Source organism: Sorex araneus, chromosome 5 (assembly GCF_027595985.1).
Source record: "Sorex araneus isolate mSorAra2 chromosome 5, mSorAra2.pri, whole genome shotgun sequence".
In the NCBI taxonomy this organism is placed as follows: Eukaryota; Metazoa; Chordata; class Mammalia; order Eulipotyphla; family Soricidae; genus Sorex; species Sorex araneus.
The window spans coordinates 95922447-95940083 of record NC_073306.1 but is presented as its reverse complement, the minus strand read 5'-3'; the positions used below and the strand labels follow the sequence as shown (position 1 = coordinate 95940083).

Below are 17637 nucleotides of genomic sequence, written 5' to 3'. Positions count from 1 at the left end.
GTTAGGAAGATTAACTTGGCCTGGGGACTGTGGTCTGGAATGTATACTGAGATGTCCTCAGGAAGAACCAAACTTTATATCTCTTACTGTGCTCATTCAGAATTACATTGCTAGAAATATTAGAAGTAGATTTACTACAACTATGTAAGTGGATTGCTAGCTGAGGAAAAGAGAAAGCAACACACCCTTGTTTGGATCCCACCCTTGAATGGATCTCTTAGTAAATCTCCTCAAGAAATGGTCTTACCTCTCTGTCAATTTGTTAATGTTCAACCCACCTTTGTGTCATCACCCTATGTAATTTGCTATATAAACTAAGACTGTGGGGCACTGAGGGGAGAGAGGAAGAAGACAGAAGAGACAGAGAAGGAGACACACGAGAGGACACGAGAGAAGAACGGGGAAGAGACAGAAGTGGGAGAAGAGACAGAAGTAGGGGGAACACGAGAGAGAGAGAGAGAGAGAGAGAGAGAGAGAGAGAAAAACGGAGATTGGAATAAACTGCAACTGATACTGACCAGCCTGGCACTCATTCCTTCCTTCGCCTGCCCATCTCCATCAGCCTCCCCGGGGTGAGGGAAGAGGCGTGAGACTACTGTACGCGGGCAGCGGGAGAGATAGAGCCCTGATGGCCCTGTCTTCTTTTGTGAACACACACACATGGTCCCCGGAGAATGGTCAGGAATAACATCTGAGCACAGAGCCACGAGTTGCTCCCAAACACCACTTGGTTATGGCTCTGCTGCCTCCCTACAAAAAAAAAAAAAGAAGAAGTAGGCTTCATTTTTTTCCCCCATTATGTTCCTGTGGGTTTGTCTCATATGGCTTTTATTATGTTTGGTTTTTCTCTCCCCTTGCCTTTGTCACATCTGACTGAGGTGCTCCCATTCTAGGTGTGGTGCCCATCTGGCTGCAGTGTTACTGGGTGTTTGGGGGAAAGGTTGCTGAGAGTCTCACGTGTGCTTGTCAAAGGGCTTAGATTTTATGGCCTTTAGTGGGTTGAGATATGTTCTTTCCATATTTTTTTACTAAGAATGTTTTGTATCAGAAGTGGATGTTGAATCTTGTCAGGTGCTTTCTCTGTTGACACAGTGAATGGTGGTTCTTTTTCCATACACCTGGTATTTTGACAAATGACTAGACTGCCATGGTTGTATTCTATGGTGGCACATCTTTGAGAATGTGTTTCTGCTTACTCTGATGTCTTCGCTTTTTTTTTTCTTTTTAGGTCACACCCGGCAATGCACAGGGGTTACTCCTGGTTCTGCACTCAGGAACTACCCCTGGAGGTGCTCAGGGGACCATATGGGATGCTGGGAATCTAACCCGGGTCGGCTGCGTGTAAGGCAAATGCCCTACCCGCTGTGCTATCGCTCCAGCCCGTTTTCACTTTTTAAAATTCCATTCAATGTGGATTTATTACAGAAGGGTCTGGAAGGTTTATATTTGCAATTCTGGTCTGGGAGGCTCTTTCAAAGTATAAAGCTTGAAGACAGCCTTATCCTTGAGTGGATTCAAAGTCTTTCAAGAATTTCTTGGGTTCCATTGAAAAGCCTAGAAGTTCTTCAAAGATAGACAAATTCTTAAAAAAAAAAAGCGGCTCCATCTTAGTAGAGACACTGTACAGTTTTCACTGGTATCAAATACAAAGTGGTTTATACCAGGTATAAATTAAGTTTTATTTGATTTCTTTAATAATGGTTTTTTTTTTTTTTTTTTTTTAGTAAAAGGCGAAAGATTTATGCGATCTGAAGAGAAGCCAGAGAATAAAATTATTTTGTTTATTTTTTGCGTTTTGGGTCACACCTGGCAGTGCACAGGGTTTATTCCTGGTTCATGCACTCAGGAATTACTCCTGGCAGTGCTTGGGGGACCATATGGGATGCTGGGAATCGAACCTGGGTCAACTGCGTGCAAGGCAAACACCCTACCCGCTGTGCTATCACTCCAGCCCCTAATAATGGTTTTCTTTGAGAGTGATTATCTGGTCTTCATTTACAGTTTATGAGTGAACTCTAGGGATAAGTACAGTTGAGTTTTGCTGCCAGAAGAATAAGGTCTTAGGCATGATGAGCTTCGTTACGATGGAAATAAAAGCCCTTAATCTGTAAAGCTAGGTTGGGGGGGGGGGGGCGGTGTTTAAATTTCAGCAAGCGTAGAATGAGAATTAACTCATACCATGCTACCTTGCTGTGCAGTTCTCTGTTTACTAGTATGCTGGTTGGGGCAGATGGTGAATAGCTCAGTTCAGTTAGCACAGATACGTTTCTCCTGGAGATGAAGCACCACTGAATATACTCCTTTCATTTGTATGAAATTGTTTGCTCTCAAGTAGCAAGTTGAATTGGAAGAAAATATACGAATTTAAGATGTTTAGTGAACTTTTTTGATTTGTTTTTTGGACCATACCCAGTTGTGCAATATAACAGCTGGTAAGGCGTTTGCCTTGCATGAGGATGACCTGGATTTGATTCCTCTACCCCTCTTGGAGAGCCCGGCAAGCTACCGAGAGTATCTCGCCTGCATGGCAGAGCCTGGCAAGCTCCCCGTGGCATATTCGATATGCCAAAAACAGTAACAAGTTTCACAATGGAGATGTTACTGGTGCCCGCTTGAGCAAATGTATGAGCAGCCATATGAGTGTCAGGGTTTGAACCTGGCTTGTCTGCATGCAAGGCAAGCGCTGTTCCCACTGTATTGTTGCTCTGGCCACTGAATATAAGATTTTGATATGGAGTGAATTTATGCTCTCATCTCATTTCCCAGCATGGCCCTTCATCATGAATACTCTGGGTACTTGGTTATCTTGGCTTTTATACTATTGAGGAGCACCTGGGAGATAGATAAAAGGATTGGAGTGTGCTACTTTTTTTTTTCTCTTTTAGGTCACACTGAGTGGTGCTCAGGGGTTACTCCTGGCTCAGCACTCAGGAATTACTCCTGGCAGGGCTTTGGAACCATACGGGATGCCGGGAATCAGAGCTCAGGTTGGCCGCGTGCAAGGCAAACACCCTACCCGCTGTACTATCACTCTGACCCCTGGAGTGTGTGCTTTTTTACATGCTTTTTACATGTGGAAAGCTGGGGTTTGATCCCTGGTACTTCACGGCACCTGTGCACCACCATGTGGCCATCCAAGAGAAAAATATAATTATACAGTTGTTGGGGAAAATTACCCTCATTTTAGTTATGTAAGTTTTATATATATATATGTAACATATATATATATATAGTTATATAAGGCACATTAAAGTGGTGAGGTTTTACAGATGAACAGAGAATCCAGCTGAGAATATATTGTTCAGTTGTGCTTGAGATATCTCGGAAGTCCTCATGCACCTGTCACTGCCCATTGTGGTTCAGCAAAATGAAGTCATTGACTGTGGTGGTGTGTCCCTCCCTATTGCTGGCCATTTTATAATTTATAATATATCTTTTGTCCAGGCAGCTCGTGTGGGCTAGATTCCACCTCACCCTTGTAAAGATGCCAGAAAGCATCAAAGTGAATGTTTTTAGCTTATTTAGATATATATATATTTTTTAAAATATGGAACGCTTCACGAATTTGCATGTCATCCTTGCGCAGGGGCCATGCTAATCTTCTCTGTATCGTTCCAATTTTAGTATATGTGCTGCCGAAGCGAGCACTTATTTAGATATTTTGACTCCTGACTAATTTCAGTGAAATCCCTACTGTAGACATTAAACTCCTTGCTAGAAGTGAGATGGAATTTCAAATTCATGGCTTCCTCATTACTTGTGTAGTTTTGGATTGGCAAATAATTCATCTTGGCCTGTTTCTGTGCTAGAAAAGAGAAAACTATAGAAGTATTTGCTGCAGGGGCTAGAGACAGCAGGTCGTACAGCAGGTTGGGTGCTTGCCTCACATGTCACTGACAGGGGGTTAATCCTGGGTACCCCCTTTGATCTCCTGAGTCCCACCAGGAGTGATTCCTGAGTGCGGAGCCAGGAGTAAGCCTTTAGCATCACTAGGTATGGCCCCCCCCCAAAAAAAAAAAAAAGTAGTTTCATTAAGTTGTATGAGACATAGGAAGTTAAAACATAAAAATGCAAAGAATTGTGTCCATGCAAAAGAATTAAGCCCCACCCCACCATCATCATCAACTGAGGCATATTTCCTTCCCTGAAGCCAGGTTGCTGTCAAGTTCTAATAATGATTCTCACAGTCTTGATTTTTGAAATTATAAATTGCAAATTCAAATTCACATTCATAGTGTAATATAGTGTATGTTGGGTTTATTTAAAAGTACTTATTTTGAAATAAGTGATACATATGGAATGTATCACTGAATGGATTAAAGAGACTCTTTATAATTCTGCTATGGAATGAGAAATGTTAAAAATTTACTGTATATTTATACAACTACGTGGGGGGTGGTTTCATTTTCTTTGTTGTTTATTGGAGGGAGAAATTGACTAAATGGACACTGTTGGGAGATGGTTGGAACTTTGCTGATTGATGGTTTGTACTTTGCTGATTGAGCCCGGTGAATGTGTATGCATTGAAAGAAGTCTCAAATGGAACAGTAAAATAGCTATTTTGAAATTAACAAAATATTTACTTACCTTTAAAATTTTAAAAAATTGAATCACTGTGAGATATACAGTTACAAAGATATTTATGATTGGGTTTTAGTCATAGAATCTTTGAGTACCCATTCCTTCACCAGTGTGCATTTTCCACCACCAGTGTCCCTAGTTTCCCTCCCATTACCACCCCATCCCCACACTGCCCCACCCTACCTCAATGGCAGGCACTTCCTCCCCTCTTTCTCTTTCCTCTCCCTTCCCCCTCCCATTCCTTCCTCCCATTCTCTCTCCCTTCCTCCCTCCCTCCTTCCTTCAGGGCTGTATGGTTTGCAGTACAGGTACTGATAGGTTATTATGCATATCCCTTTATCTGCTTTCAGCACTCAGTTCTTGTCCACAGTGATCATTTCCAACTGTCATTGTCATAGTGGTCCCTTCTCTATCCTAATTGCCTTTCTCAGCCCCCCACCCCGCCTTGTGTCAAGCTACCATCTGTGGACCTGTCCTCTAGGATCTTGTTTAATTGACCATGGCTGTTAGTCTCATATTACTTAAAAAATTATCTGTCTGTCTGTCTGTCTGTCATCTATCTCCCCCAGATGAGTGCAATCATTCTGTCTTTCCTTTTTGTTTCATTTAATTCGGCATGATTCATTTCATTCTCCATATCCATCCATTTATAAGCAAATTTCATGACTTCGTTTTACCTGGTGACTGCTTAGTATTCCATTGTGTAGATCTACCTTAGTTTCTCTACCTAGTCATCTGTTTTCAGGCATTCAGATTGTTTCTAGATTCTGGCTATTGTGAATAGTGCTGCAATGCATATGGAGGTGCAGATGGCATTTCTGCTGTGTGTTTTTGAGCTCCTAGAGTATATTTCTAGAAGTGCTATTGCTGGATCATATGGAAGCTTAATTTCTAATTTTTCTGAGGAGCAACCATATTGTTTTCCAAAAAGACTGGACAAGTCGGCATTCCTATCACTAATGAATGAGAGTTCCTTTCTCCCCACATCTGTGCCAGCGATGGTTGTTCTTGTTCTTTTGGGTGTGTGCCAGTCTCTATGATATAAGATGATACCTCATTGTTGTTTTGATTTGCATCTCCCTTATGATTAGTGACAGAGCATTTTTTTTGTGTGCCTTTTCTCCATTTGTATTTCTTCTTTGAGGAGGTTTTTGTTCATTTCTTCCCATTTTTTGATGGGGTTGGATTTTTTATTTTCTAGTGATGTTTTGCCAGTGCCTTATATATCTTGGATATTAACCCCTTGTCAGGTGGGTATTAAGTAAATAATATTTCCCATTCTGTGGGCTGTCATTGTATGTTTGTTGCTCTTTTGAGGTGGAGAAACTTCTTAATTTAATGTCGTTACATTTATCATTGCTTCCACTTGGTCAGTGGTATTGCATCTTTGAAGATGCCATTAGTTTCAGTGTCATGGAAAGTTCTGCCTGCATTTTCTTCCATGTACCTTAATGGATTCAGGTCTGATATTGAAGTCCTTAACCATTTTGATCTGACATTTGTGCCTGGTGTTAGAGATCTGAGTTAATTTTTTTGTTGTTTTGCATGTAACTGTCCAGTTTTCCCAGCTCCACTTGTTGAAGAGGCTTTCCTTCCTCCACTTCGTATTTCTTGCTCCATTATCAAAGATTAAGTGATCACATATTTGAGAGTATGTGCCAGCATATTCAACTCTATTCCATTGGTCTGCAGGTCTGTCTTTTTCCCAATACCATGCTGTTTTAATTAATACTGCTTTCCTTCATTGTAAAGTTTGAAGTTGGGGAAGGTTATACCACCCATCTTTTCCCCAAGGATTGCTTTAGCTATTTGTGGGGGGTTATTGTTCTATATGAATTTCAGGAATGATCTATGTCTTTGAAAATTGTATGCTTATAGGGACTGCATTGAATCTGTATAACGCTTTGGGGGAGTATTGCTATTTTGACCATGTTAACTCTCCCAATCCATGAGCAGGGGATGTGCCTTTATTTCTTTGTGTCCTTTTTTATTTCTTGAAGTAGCATTTTGTAGTTTTCTTTGTCCAAGTCCTTTACCTCTTTAATTAAGCTGATTGCTTAATTTTTTTTCCCCCTGAGGTACTTAATTTTTGAGGCACAATTGTGAACGAGAATTTTAACTCTATCTCTTTTTCTCTTTTATTATTTGCATATAGAAAAACCATGAACTTTTGGGTATTGGTTTTGTAACTTGGCACTCTGTTATACAAATCTATTGTTTCTAGGAGCTTTTTTTGTAGAGTTTTTAGGATTTTCTAAGTGTAGTCTCATGTCTTCTGTAAATAGTGTTTACTCATCTTTTAAAAACTTTTTTTGGTCTGTACCGGAAATCGTATTTGATAAGGGTTTACGGCATTCCTTTTTTAGGTTAGTGGTTTTTTTTTTTTCTTCCTTTTTTAAGTCTGTTTCCCAACACTGCGCTTAGATTGGTATTTTGTTCTCCCTTAGGGATTTGAGTTATAACCGGTTGTCTACTTGGAACATCAGCTTGGAATCTCAGACATTACAAGAAGTGTAAGTTCTTTTTATTTACTTAAATTTATATTTCTAAAAGTGAATGAAGTATGAATGAGAGCATTATTTTTTATGCTTAATTTTTAAAAAATATGATTACAAATGGAAAGGAAAGTTTTTTTTTTTTTTTTTTGCTTTTTGGGTCACACCCAGTGATGCTCAGGGGTTACTCCTGGCTTTGCACTCAGGAATTACTCCTGGCGGTGCTTGGGGGACCATAGGGGATGCCGGGGATCGAACCCGGGTCGGCCACATGCAAGGCAAACGCCCTACCTGCTGTGCTATTGCTCCGGCCCCTGGAAAGGAAAGTTTAAAGTTATTTTAGTTGCTTAAAAATCTTATCTCTTGCTGGAGTGTTTGCCTTGCATGTAACTGTCCGTGGTTTGATCCCTGGCACCCTGTATGGTCCACTGAGACTGTCAGGAATGATCCCCAAACCCAGAGCCAGGAGTAAGCCCTGAGCACTGCTAGATGTGGTCCAACCCCCCCTCTCCCCCTGGAAAAAAAAATTATGTTAGCTCTTTCATATTGTTCCTATCACAGATTCAAGGGATTTTCCCATTGGGTTAATGGTTTTAAGCAAACTGTGTAGAAATATACTTTCTAGGACCAAAATTTAGATCACTCCCCACTTCAGAATCATTGTTTGTTTTCGCCAAAGTTTTAGCCAGGCTGTGTAAACATGGTATCACCTGAAATGAATCACTGTAATTCAATTTTCTACTTAAGTTTTTCTTTAATGTCTTATACTGATAGTACAGATGTATAGCTATTGAGATATTCTAGGCCTGTTTGTCATTATGTTAAACACCCTGTAGAGTCTTCAAATTTGCTCCCTCTTTTTCATTTCTAGCTAGCTGGGTAATTTTTTTTTTGTGCTGTCATTCTCCCTGCATTCTCTCCTTTCCTGTCCCATATTGACTGCTTTTGATATCGGAACCATTGGCAGACTCATTATTGGAGGGCAGGCCCTGAGGAGCGAACGGCCTGACGAGGCTGCAATGGCATTGCTTGTTCTTTATAACTTTGGGTTGGTATCTTGGAGGCCTGTTACTTACAATTGCTGTTCTGGATTTTATATTGTAGTTTCCTGATGATTGAAAACCAGGTTATTGAACATGTTGTGTGAAATTTGCTTACTGAAACATTAGAGACAGTTTACTTTAAAGTAAGGACTGGAGCGATAGCACAGCGGGTAAGGCTTACACGTGGCTGACCCGGGTTCTATTCCTTTGTACTTCTCAGAGAGCCCAGCAAGCTACTGAGAGTATCGCGCCCGCATGGCAGAGCCTGGCAAGCTACCCATGGCTTATTCGATATGCCAAAAACAGTAACAAGTCTTACAATGGAGACGTTACTAGTGCTCACTCAAGCAAATCCATGAACAACTGGACGACAGTGCTATGACAGTGCTACAGTGCTACTTTAAAGAGCTGTGCTGTAAAATTTACCATAGGTTTAATCTCTGAATGGACAGATTAATTTTAATATGTGATCTGAAGCAAGCCTCCCTAGCTTTGAATAATATATATATATATATAAGTTGATTCACTTTGCTTAATTATAAACATACATGTGTAAAGATCTGGATGGATTGTTCTTCTTAGATCTCGTATTAGCTCTTGTAAATAAAACTTTTCACAGGGTCTTGTTGGGATTAAAAATATTTAATGTGGTCCAGAGAGATAGTACAAGAATTAAGGTTCTTGTCTTGCACAAGGCTGAGACTGTTTTCTTCTGAGCATTGCCAAGGGTGATTCCTGAGTGTAGAGCCGGGAGTAAGTGCTGTGCACAGCCAGGTGTCGCCCCCAAGCTGAAATGAACAAATGTGAAAAATGTTTATTAGTATTTCTAATGGTAACAATTGAAGATACAAGCTATGAAAAACATTTGTAATTAAGCCATCTCATACCTTTGTTTAACTCATTCTAAATCATAGGTTTTTTTTTTTTTTTAAATTGACATCTCTTAAGAATGTGTATTAGGCAGAAGTCAGAACTCAGGACTAATACTTCCCCCACTGAACCATCAAATCTGTTTTCCTGTCTAGAAAAATGAATCACAATGAGCTGACAGAAATTCCACATTTTGGAGAAGCAACCCTTAATATTACTCAACTTTCATTGTAAGTAAATAATGATTTTAAGATTTACTTAAATAATAATGTTACATAGTTCTGTGCTGTATCTAGGCTTATGTAGCCTTTATTTATTGTTGATCCTAATTATTTAATGTAATTGTGGCCTGAGATGGGTCACTGGGAATTGTGCTTCATTATAATCTTTCTTTTGTAGAGTTCATAATGCAATCCCAGAAATTAATGCAGAGGCATTTCAGTTTTATACTGCTCTTGAGAGTTTAGACCTCAGCACAAATATAATATCAGAAATCAAGACTTCTTCATTTCCTCGATTGCAGCTTAAATACCTGTAAGTAATAATAGAGTTTAAACCAAATTTACTTTAAGTACATGCTTTATATTCAGTAATCCATGTTATTTTTTTGTTTCCTTGGTCTTTTGCCTATATCCAGAAGTGCTCAGGGCTTCTGGCTCTGTGTTGGGGGAGGGAGGGGTCACTCCTGGTAGGAGTTTGAGGAACTATATGGGATTCCAGGGATTGAACCTGGGTTAGCTGTGTGCAGAGCAAGAACCCTGTCTGCCATTCTATCTCTCTGGCCCTGTTATTGTGATTTTGAGTGACCTTGCCCTATATAATAATTATGATCATTAGCATATGCACATATGTGTGCACATATATATAAAATACATTATATATATTTTATAAAACGCATTTCCACTTAGTTTCTAGATTCAAATGAAGTAGGTATTCTCATTGTTTTGTTTTGTTTTGGTGCTATACCCAGCTCTGTGTTCAGGACTTACTCCTGGCATGGTGCTCAGGGCTTACTTTTGGGGGTGCCAGGGGTCCAACCCAGGTCAGCCATGAGCAGGACAAGTGACCTGTCTGCTACACTGTCTCTTTGGCTCTATCCTCATGATACAGTTGAATGAAGAGCAGTTACATGATTTGTGACTTTATATTTCACTTTTATTTTTTTTTTTAGAAATTTGAGCAATAATAGGATAACCATCTTGGAACCTGGTTGCTTTGATAATTTATCAAGTTCCTTGTTAGTGGTCAAGTTGAACCGAAACAGAATTAGCATGATTCCACCCAAGATCTTCAAGCTACCTCATCTTCAGTTCTTGTGAGTGACTAATTTGATAAGATCTTCTGTTTTACTTACAGTGTCTTTTAAAATTTTATTGGAGCAAATCAACAAACATTACTGACCATTAAATCTTTTTGTTAAGGGAACTGAAAAGAAACAGAATCAAAGTTGTTGAAGGTCTGACATTCCAAGGGCTCGACTCCTTAAAATCTTTGAAAATGCAGCGGAATGGAATAAGCCAGCTTAAAGATGGAGCTTTTTTTGGGTTGGACAACATGGAAGAATTGTAAGTACTAGAAACTAAAGTAAAAATCAGTAGGGAAAGTGTGTGATGAGGACACTTCAGTTCCAACAGTTATGTTTAATTACTAATTTAATTCAGAGGAGCATTAGTTCTTTTTCTGTTTTCTGATGTGAAATAATTGTACAGAAAACACTCAAAGCTTTATTAAATGTATTTTGGTTGTACTTTTTAAAACATTTTACATAGAAAATTCATATTTCCTTTATGTTTGGACTGATGAGAAGTATCAGAATTTATGTAGACGTGATAGAGCATAACTCTTGGATTTTTATTTGATCTCATGTTTTGAACAGTCATAATAGCTTTAAAGCACTACATTTTTCTTTTTTTGCTTTTTTTTGGGTCACACCCAGTGATGCTCAGGGGTTACTCCTGGCTTTGCACTCAGGAATTACTCCTGGCGATGCTTGGGGGACCATATGGGATGCCGGGGATCGAACCCGGGTCGGCCGCGTGCAAGGCAAACGCCCTACCCGCTGTGCTATCGCTCCGGCCCCTAAAGCACTACATTTTAAGTCAGATATAAATATTTATGAACAGACTTTGTTGGCTTGGGTTGAGCAAAGATAGATGCTGCTTTGAGCAAGACACAATCAGGATTTTTGGAATCGCTTCATTGCAGTGCCTTGTTTTGAGACGTATTTTCTCTTTTCTCTAATTCTCAGAGAATTAGAGCATAATAACCTTACAGAAGTGAACAAGGGGTGGCTGTATGGTTTGCGAATGTTACAGCAACTCTATGTGAGCCAGAATGCTGTTGAAAGAATCAGCCCTGATGCGTGGGAGTTCTGCCAGAGACTATCAGAACTGTAAGTGTGGCTGGAATTTCAGTTGAACCTGTGAGAGCAGAGCATGTAAGAATAAACCATTCCCATGGCCTGTCAAGAGTGCTAAGTAGGGGGCCTGAGAGAGAGTGCAGGGCTTAAGGTGCTTCCCTTGCATGTGGCAGACCTTGGTTTGATCCCTGACAAAGAGCTCTAACATCTCTACACTAGAAGTTTGTTGGATGCTCTGAATGTATCATGTAGCTAGAACAAGAATGTGAATTTCGTCTGTGAGGCCTGAGAGTTAGCTTAGTGCACTGAGTGCTCAGTTTGCACGCAGCAGGCCTGGGTTTGATCACTTGGATTTTGGTCCTACATGGTCCCCTAAGCACTGACAGGAGAGGCGGCAGAACATGTGAGCCCCATCATGCCCCCAAAGCAAAACAAAACCCCAAGAAACAAAGAATATGGAAGTTAAACTAAAAAAATTTTTCACTTTTCTTGTTCTCTCTTCTTAGTGATTTGTCTTATAACCAGTTGACCCGCCTAGATGAATCTGCCTTTGTGGGTCTGAGTTTACTGGAGAGGTTGAATTTAGGGGATAACAGAATTACTCACATCGCTGATGGTGTGTTTAGGTTTCTTTCCAATCTTCAGACATTGTAAGTATAGTTTATTATTTTTTTAAAGCAATAAAACAAGATAACATAAGAACCTGCAAACTTACCTATGTTTGTTACTTTGTTTCTTATGTCCTTGTTTTTATCCCCATGTCTTGAGCCACTTCAGTTAGTAGTTGATTCTGAGTTAAACAACAAAACATCTTTTATTGAATGCAATTGTTATTCTTAAATATACACTTTTTAATTTTTATTTTTTTGGGTGAAGCAAGAAAGCTTTTATTGAAACTTAGATGTGAGGGGAGAGAAAGAGAGTAGTCGTACATGTTTGAGAGAGAACAGAGGCTTCTCTAGAGTAGGGAAAAAAGCAAAATAACAGACAAGCCAGCAAAATCCATGTTCAAGGGAGAACATGGGCTTAAAGAGCAAGTCTCAAAAGTGCACATTTTGGGGATGTGGCTCATTGGTGGAGTACATGCCTGGCATGTATGAGGTTCAGGTTTGACCCCAAGCACCCTGTACCTACATCTCTGGCTTCGTACACACACATTCTTGTTTCTCTGACCAGAACAGTGTACCAGAACAGCCACCTCTCATCCAGAAGGCTGTGGAGGGTGTATAATGAATGGCAGTGGATCCAGCAGGAGACCTCAGGAGACATATTGACTGTTAATAATTTGCTACATAATTTTGAATAGAAAAAGTTCTTAGTATCTGGAGCCAGATAGGGAGTTTAAGTGCATGTTTTGCTAGCCAATAATTTAGGTTTGATACCTGGCACTACATGGTTCCTAAGGCAATGCTGGGAGCGACTTCCAAGCATTATGCCAGGAGGAGCCCTTGAATGCTACTTGGGTGTGGCCCCCCAAGCCCAAAACAAAGCTTCATGATTATACTGTTTCATGTGCCTGGTGTTTTAGATACTGTGTTATTTACTGCACCTTCCTCTCCCCCCCCCACGCATTGAGAGGCTGAGTGTCAAAGAAATTAAAATTACTTGTTTAAACTCATATAGTTTGTGGGGATTACAGAGATAGTACAAGTGGATAGAGCACTTTGCCTTGCACATGGCCAACCTGGGTTCCGTCCCTGCATTCCATATGATGTTCTGAGCACTGTCGGGGTGATCTTTGAGCACAGTCAGGAGTAAGTCCTGAGCACTGTTGGGTGTGAAAACCAAATAAGTTAATAATTGAGTAAAATCACATAGTTTGGGAGCTAGAGAGATAGTTCAGGGGGTTAAGGCACTTGCTTTGCATGGGGCCCACTCCACTTTGGTTCCAGCACCTTGTGATTTTTAAGCCCCACTGAAAGCAACACTCCTGCACCCCTCCCCCCCACACACACCCTCCATCTTGCCCCAAACACAGAGCCAGGAATAACCACCAAGTACTACTGCTGTGCCCAAAACAAAACATCACATAGTTCCGGTAAGTTTGATGGTAAAGCTTATGAACATTTCCCCTTTTTCCCCCTACTTATTTCAGGCGAAGGAACACTCCTTTCCAGGGAGACATTTTCTCCATCTCTGCATTCAGGGACAGGAGGACCTAGGATTAGATGGTTCCAAAGATAGTTTTGTTCTGTTTTTTTTTTTTTAATTTGAGATGCTTTAATCACTCTTTCTTGCTTTTTGGGTCATACCTGGCGATGCACAGGGATTGCTCCTGGCTCTGCACTCAGGAATCACTCCTGGTGCTGCTCAGGGGACCATATGGGGTGCTGGAAATCAAACCCGCGTTGGCCATATGCAAGGCAAATGCTCTACCCGCTGTGCTATGGCTCCAGCCTCTCCAAAGACAGTTTTAATGGGCATTCTGTAGTTCTTTAAATGAAATGTTTACCCTAATCATGGAGCATGATTTTATTGGATGAAAAAGAATTTTAGCGAGTATTCTCAAAGTAAGGAAAAAGAATGATATCAGAACTTACAGATTGGTAATGTTTGCAGTAGAAGGACACAGTCTGCTCCTCCGGGTCGGAGTTGAGGTATGGTCTCAGAAAAGTGCTCTGGGACCTGCAGCCTCATGGTCAGTGAGAACTTGAGCTTGGCAGTTCAGAGAAGGCTTATATAAATGCAGTGATGGTGTGGTTTCAAATATTGTTGTAATAATGAGGTAATCTTCAGATTGTTTTGGAAAACCAGAAGTGACCCCCTCCTCACTTTCTACAATATCATAGGTAAAATGGACTTAGTGCCTGGTCAGAATTGATTTCGGCTGCAGCCTTTTGGCAAGTCAAAGGATGGCAAATAGGTTTTTTAGTAACTGCTGATTTTAATTCTTGAGCCAGGGAAGTTATTGCAAAAGTAAATGCTTGCCTAATGCCACAGAGACAGTGAAGACAGAGTTAGGAACTGATCTGAGAAATTCTGAGTCTTTAGCCTGATGCTCTTGTCAGAGTAGAAACACTTCCTCCTGGACTTGTAAGTGACTTCCATGTATACTGTGCTGTAGAGGCGAGGCAGTGATCTGAAGAGTTGAGCTAATGAGTGTTAGAATGTTTATTGCCCAGTAAAATAAAATGAGCTTTCACATAAGAAGAACTGGGCCAGAAGAATGATTTCCTGTGTCCTGTCTGTTAATCACACGATTTTGCATGTTTTATAGCACGTAAAGGTTTATGAGATGACTTACGGAAGCAGAAATGATTGAATTTCTTCCACCGATATTTTTCCATCAGAGCATGATGTGGTGCAGTTGCATTTCCTCTGAGAATGGATCAAAGGATTTTAAAAGATCTATACTTTCCCTTTTAAAGAAAATAAAGTGATGCTATGATCGCTTGGGTATATCATTCTCATCTCTGGGGGATATGTTCAGTCACAGCAGAGCTGTCAAAATCTGTATTGATGTTACTGTTTGTCAGTCCTTTCAAGTTTAAGGGCCCCGGGGAAGGCTTGGGTCACCCAGAAATCCCACTAGTCTGAAATCAGATTTCTAAGCCTTGTCTCCTGCATCTTGAAATCCTTCTCCTTTTTTTTCATTTAAACAGGACTCTGACTATAATTTCTAATATGCTAATATACATAGGATTTATTTACTAGAGGAAAATGAATACGTCTAGGAAGTTGCTTTATTTATCAAGCCAGATTGCTTACTAGCTTATGAGATTCAGTTCTTCCATGTTTATCACTGTCCTTAAGAAGAAGACTTAAGTCTTCATCATAAGTAATTTGGCTATTAAAATAAGGACCAAGTGATGAGGAATATATCAGTGGTACAGTGCAAGCCTTGCATGTGTGAGGTCCTAGGTTCACTTCTTGGCACTACAAGAAATGAAAAATGCCAAGAGATAAAGCAAGGGTCAGGATCAGCATGTGTATCGTGACATTGTTGTGCCAGATGTTGCCAGTGGTGTAATGGGAATGTTGACTAATCTTACCTCTCTTTTTTGGTCGTTTTTTGTAGAAACTTAAGAAACAATGAAATTTCATGGGCGATAGAAGATGCTAGTGAAGCCTTTGCAGGACTCACAAGCCTCACTAAATTGTATGTATTTATAATACCTGTATATCTACAAGAGTTTATTTTCATGAGTCCGTTGTAAGTGGGCTGGATTATGTCTATTTGACAGTGGCTGGAAAGTCTAAACCTTCTGTTTTCACTGAACAGTGAAATATTATTACCATTTTTTCTTTGGTTTTTAATTTGTAGTTTTTTTGTTTGTTTTAATGTGTGGTGATGTACTTAAGTTATTTCTGGAATCAGAATTTATATTTAAGGGAAGGAAGTGCACTGAGAAACCAGAATTGGATCAGCAATCTATCTATTCTTGTGAGATTTATGGATATTTTATGGATATTTAGCTAGCAAGAGCCGGTTCTCTTAACTAAGAATTTATATATCTACTCCCATAAAAATTTCCCCAAAGTTTTTGTCAGTTTTGTAGGCCTGATAATTTTTTTCAAGGGAGAAACTTGGAAGGGAATACAGTTTTTGCACATGGAAACTAGCAGTGTATCAGAGGGTGGTGGTTGACAGGTCCCTGTTGAGTGCCAGCATTTTAATAGAAGCCTCTGTTCTGTGTTTTACATTGATTAATAATAAAGTTTTGAGGCGCTCTTAAAAATGCACATTAAGCTAATTTTTACCTCTCATATAGGTAAATGTTTCAGTTTAATTTTACTGGAGACTTATTAGAAAGACCTGTTTGTGTTTCAGAAACTTACAAGGAAATCAGATTAAGTCAGTTACAAAGAAAGCATTCATTGGCCTTGAATCCCTTGAGCATCTGTAAGTATTTTGCATCCATTTTGCTCAGCATGTAAATAATCTTTGCTATTAGTAGAGGTCTTCATGACCACTTAAAGTGTTTATAAATGGTGACTGGTACTGTTGTTTCTCTTCATTTCAGAGATTTGAACAACAATGCTATAATGTCTATCCAAGAAAATGCTTTTTCTCAGACTCGCTTGAAAGAATTGTAAGTAACTCTAGTCACAAGTCAGATCATTATCCCTGCTTGTTGTGATGAATGGGGTCCACATGTTTCCCAAAACACCCAGCACAGACAGGGAAAAAGAAAGTGTTAATGCTCGGCACTCTAGAAGCTGGGTGTGGTTTAGAAATAGCCCAGTGCAGGGAGCACCCAGAGCTCGGCCAGGCCTTCCTCTCTGCCTGAGAGGCTGATGCCTGCAGTGTTGCCCCTGTGCTGTGTGCCTGTCTGGGCCGTAGAATTTGGCCTACCTAGGCCCAGCCCGGCACCCTTGGAGGTGCTGTGTGATGACCAGAGAAGGGTGTCAGCTCTGTGGGGTGGACTACTGGAACTGGGAAAAGCTGTGAAAGGGTTGGCATAGAAGTGTGTACATCTTCTCATCCATTCTTTATTTTGGGTGTTTATTTCCCCCTTTCCTCAGTTGTTGCTCTCACTGGGGCTCATAAGCGTGCAGGGCTGAGCTTTCTGAGGGCTGTGCTACTTTCATGTGGTGTCTGAGCACAGGCTAGGTGCTTGTGCTCGCCGGGAGCGTCTACAGTGCTCCGGGGGCTTGCCAGGGTCACGTAGTGGCCACTGTGGTACATGGACCATTTACTCATGTGTGAGGTTCCTCTTGGGAGGTCATGTCATTTTAGTTATGGTACTCACCGACTGCTGGCCAAATGCACCCAGAAATGGCTTGTGGTGCCAGGGAGTATAGCCAGCAGTGCTGTCGGCTCAGGTGCTCAGGTAATGAGGTGACACCAGGGATTAACTGGAACCCTGTGCTTGCAGGGCAGGGGTCCTTAGCTGCCGAGCTGTTTCATCAGGCCGCTCACTTTTTATTTAGAGAGTTTTCAGGGAGAGGGGTTGTTAGCTAAGTGTTGATATTTGGTCAGGAATGAGGGGGTTGTAAGGGAGGGGGACACTTCTCAAGCAGTGCTCTCGGTTCTGGGGGCTCTGCTTGTAGCCCGACAGTCACTGGCCGAGATAGTTCCATGCCCCAGCCATATTTGGCGACCTCTAGAAGTTGAGGGGCCGTGCAGTGCTGGGAATTGAACTTGGGTTCTTGTGCCTGTAAAACATGCACCTGTTCTTGAATAGTCTCCCCAGCCCTTGAACTTTGGTCCTAATGGAAATTCTAGATTTGAATATTCAGCTGCATGAGAATCTGTGAACCGTAAGCCTACCAGAATACTGTTCAAATGAAAGTCTGTGGACCAGAATAGTTACGACAAGGTGGGGTAAAAATTCACAGGTCAGGC

At 40.7% G+C, this 17637-nt stretch overlaps 1 protein-coding gene and 1 non-coding gene across 5 annotated transcripts in view; one reads left to right on the top strand and one right to left on the bottom strand.

Moving 5' to 3' along the window:
• LRIG2 (leucine rich repeats and immunoglobulin like domains 2) overlaps window positions 1-17637 on the top strand; it is a 54886-nt gene that overhangs the window by 16695 nt on the left and 20554 nt on the right. For 2 of the 4 annotated variants that reach the window (XM_055137730.1, XM_055137729.1), the window contains exons 2-11: window positions 7029-7094; window positions 9145-9219; window positions 9389-9523; window positions 10161-10304; window positions 10411-10554; window positions 11238-11381; window positions 11855-11998; window positions 15367-15447; window positions 16120-16191; window positions 16313-16381. In XM_055137730.1, the coding sequence (XP_054993705.1) occupies window positions 7029-7094; window positions 9145-9219; window positions 9389-9523; window positions 10161-10304; window positions 10411-10554; window positions 11238-11381; window positions 11855-11998; window positions 15367-15447; window positions 16120-16191; window positions 16313-16381 (1074 nt within the window). Of the gene's footprint in view, window positions 1-4000; window positions 5832-5860; window positions 6274-7028; window positions 7095-9144; window positions 9220-9388; window positions 9524-10160; window positions 10305-10410; window positions 10555-11237; window positions 11382-11854; window positions 11999-15366; window positions 15448-16119; window positions 16192-16312; window positions 16382-17637 lie in introns of those variants that run through there. The other 2 variants (XM_055137731.1, XM_055137732.1) reach the window with 2 other exon arrangements.
• On the bottom strand, window positions 3542-3648 carry LOC129405217 (U6 spliceosomal RNA). Its single transcript, XR_008630400.1, has one exon. It is a non-coding gene; the product is annotated as a U6 spliceosomal RNA (small nuclear RNA).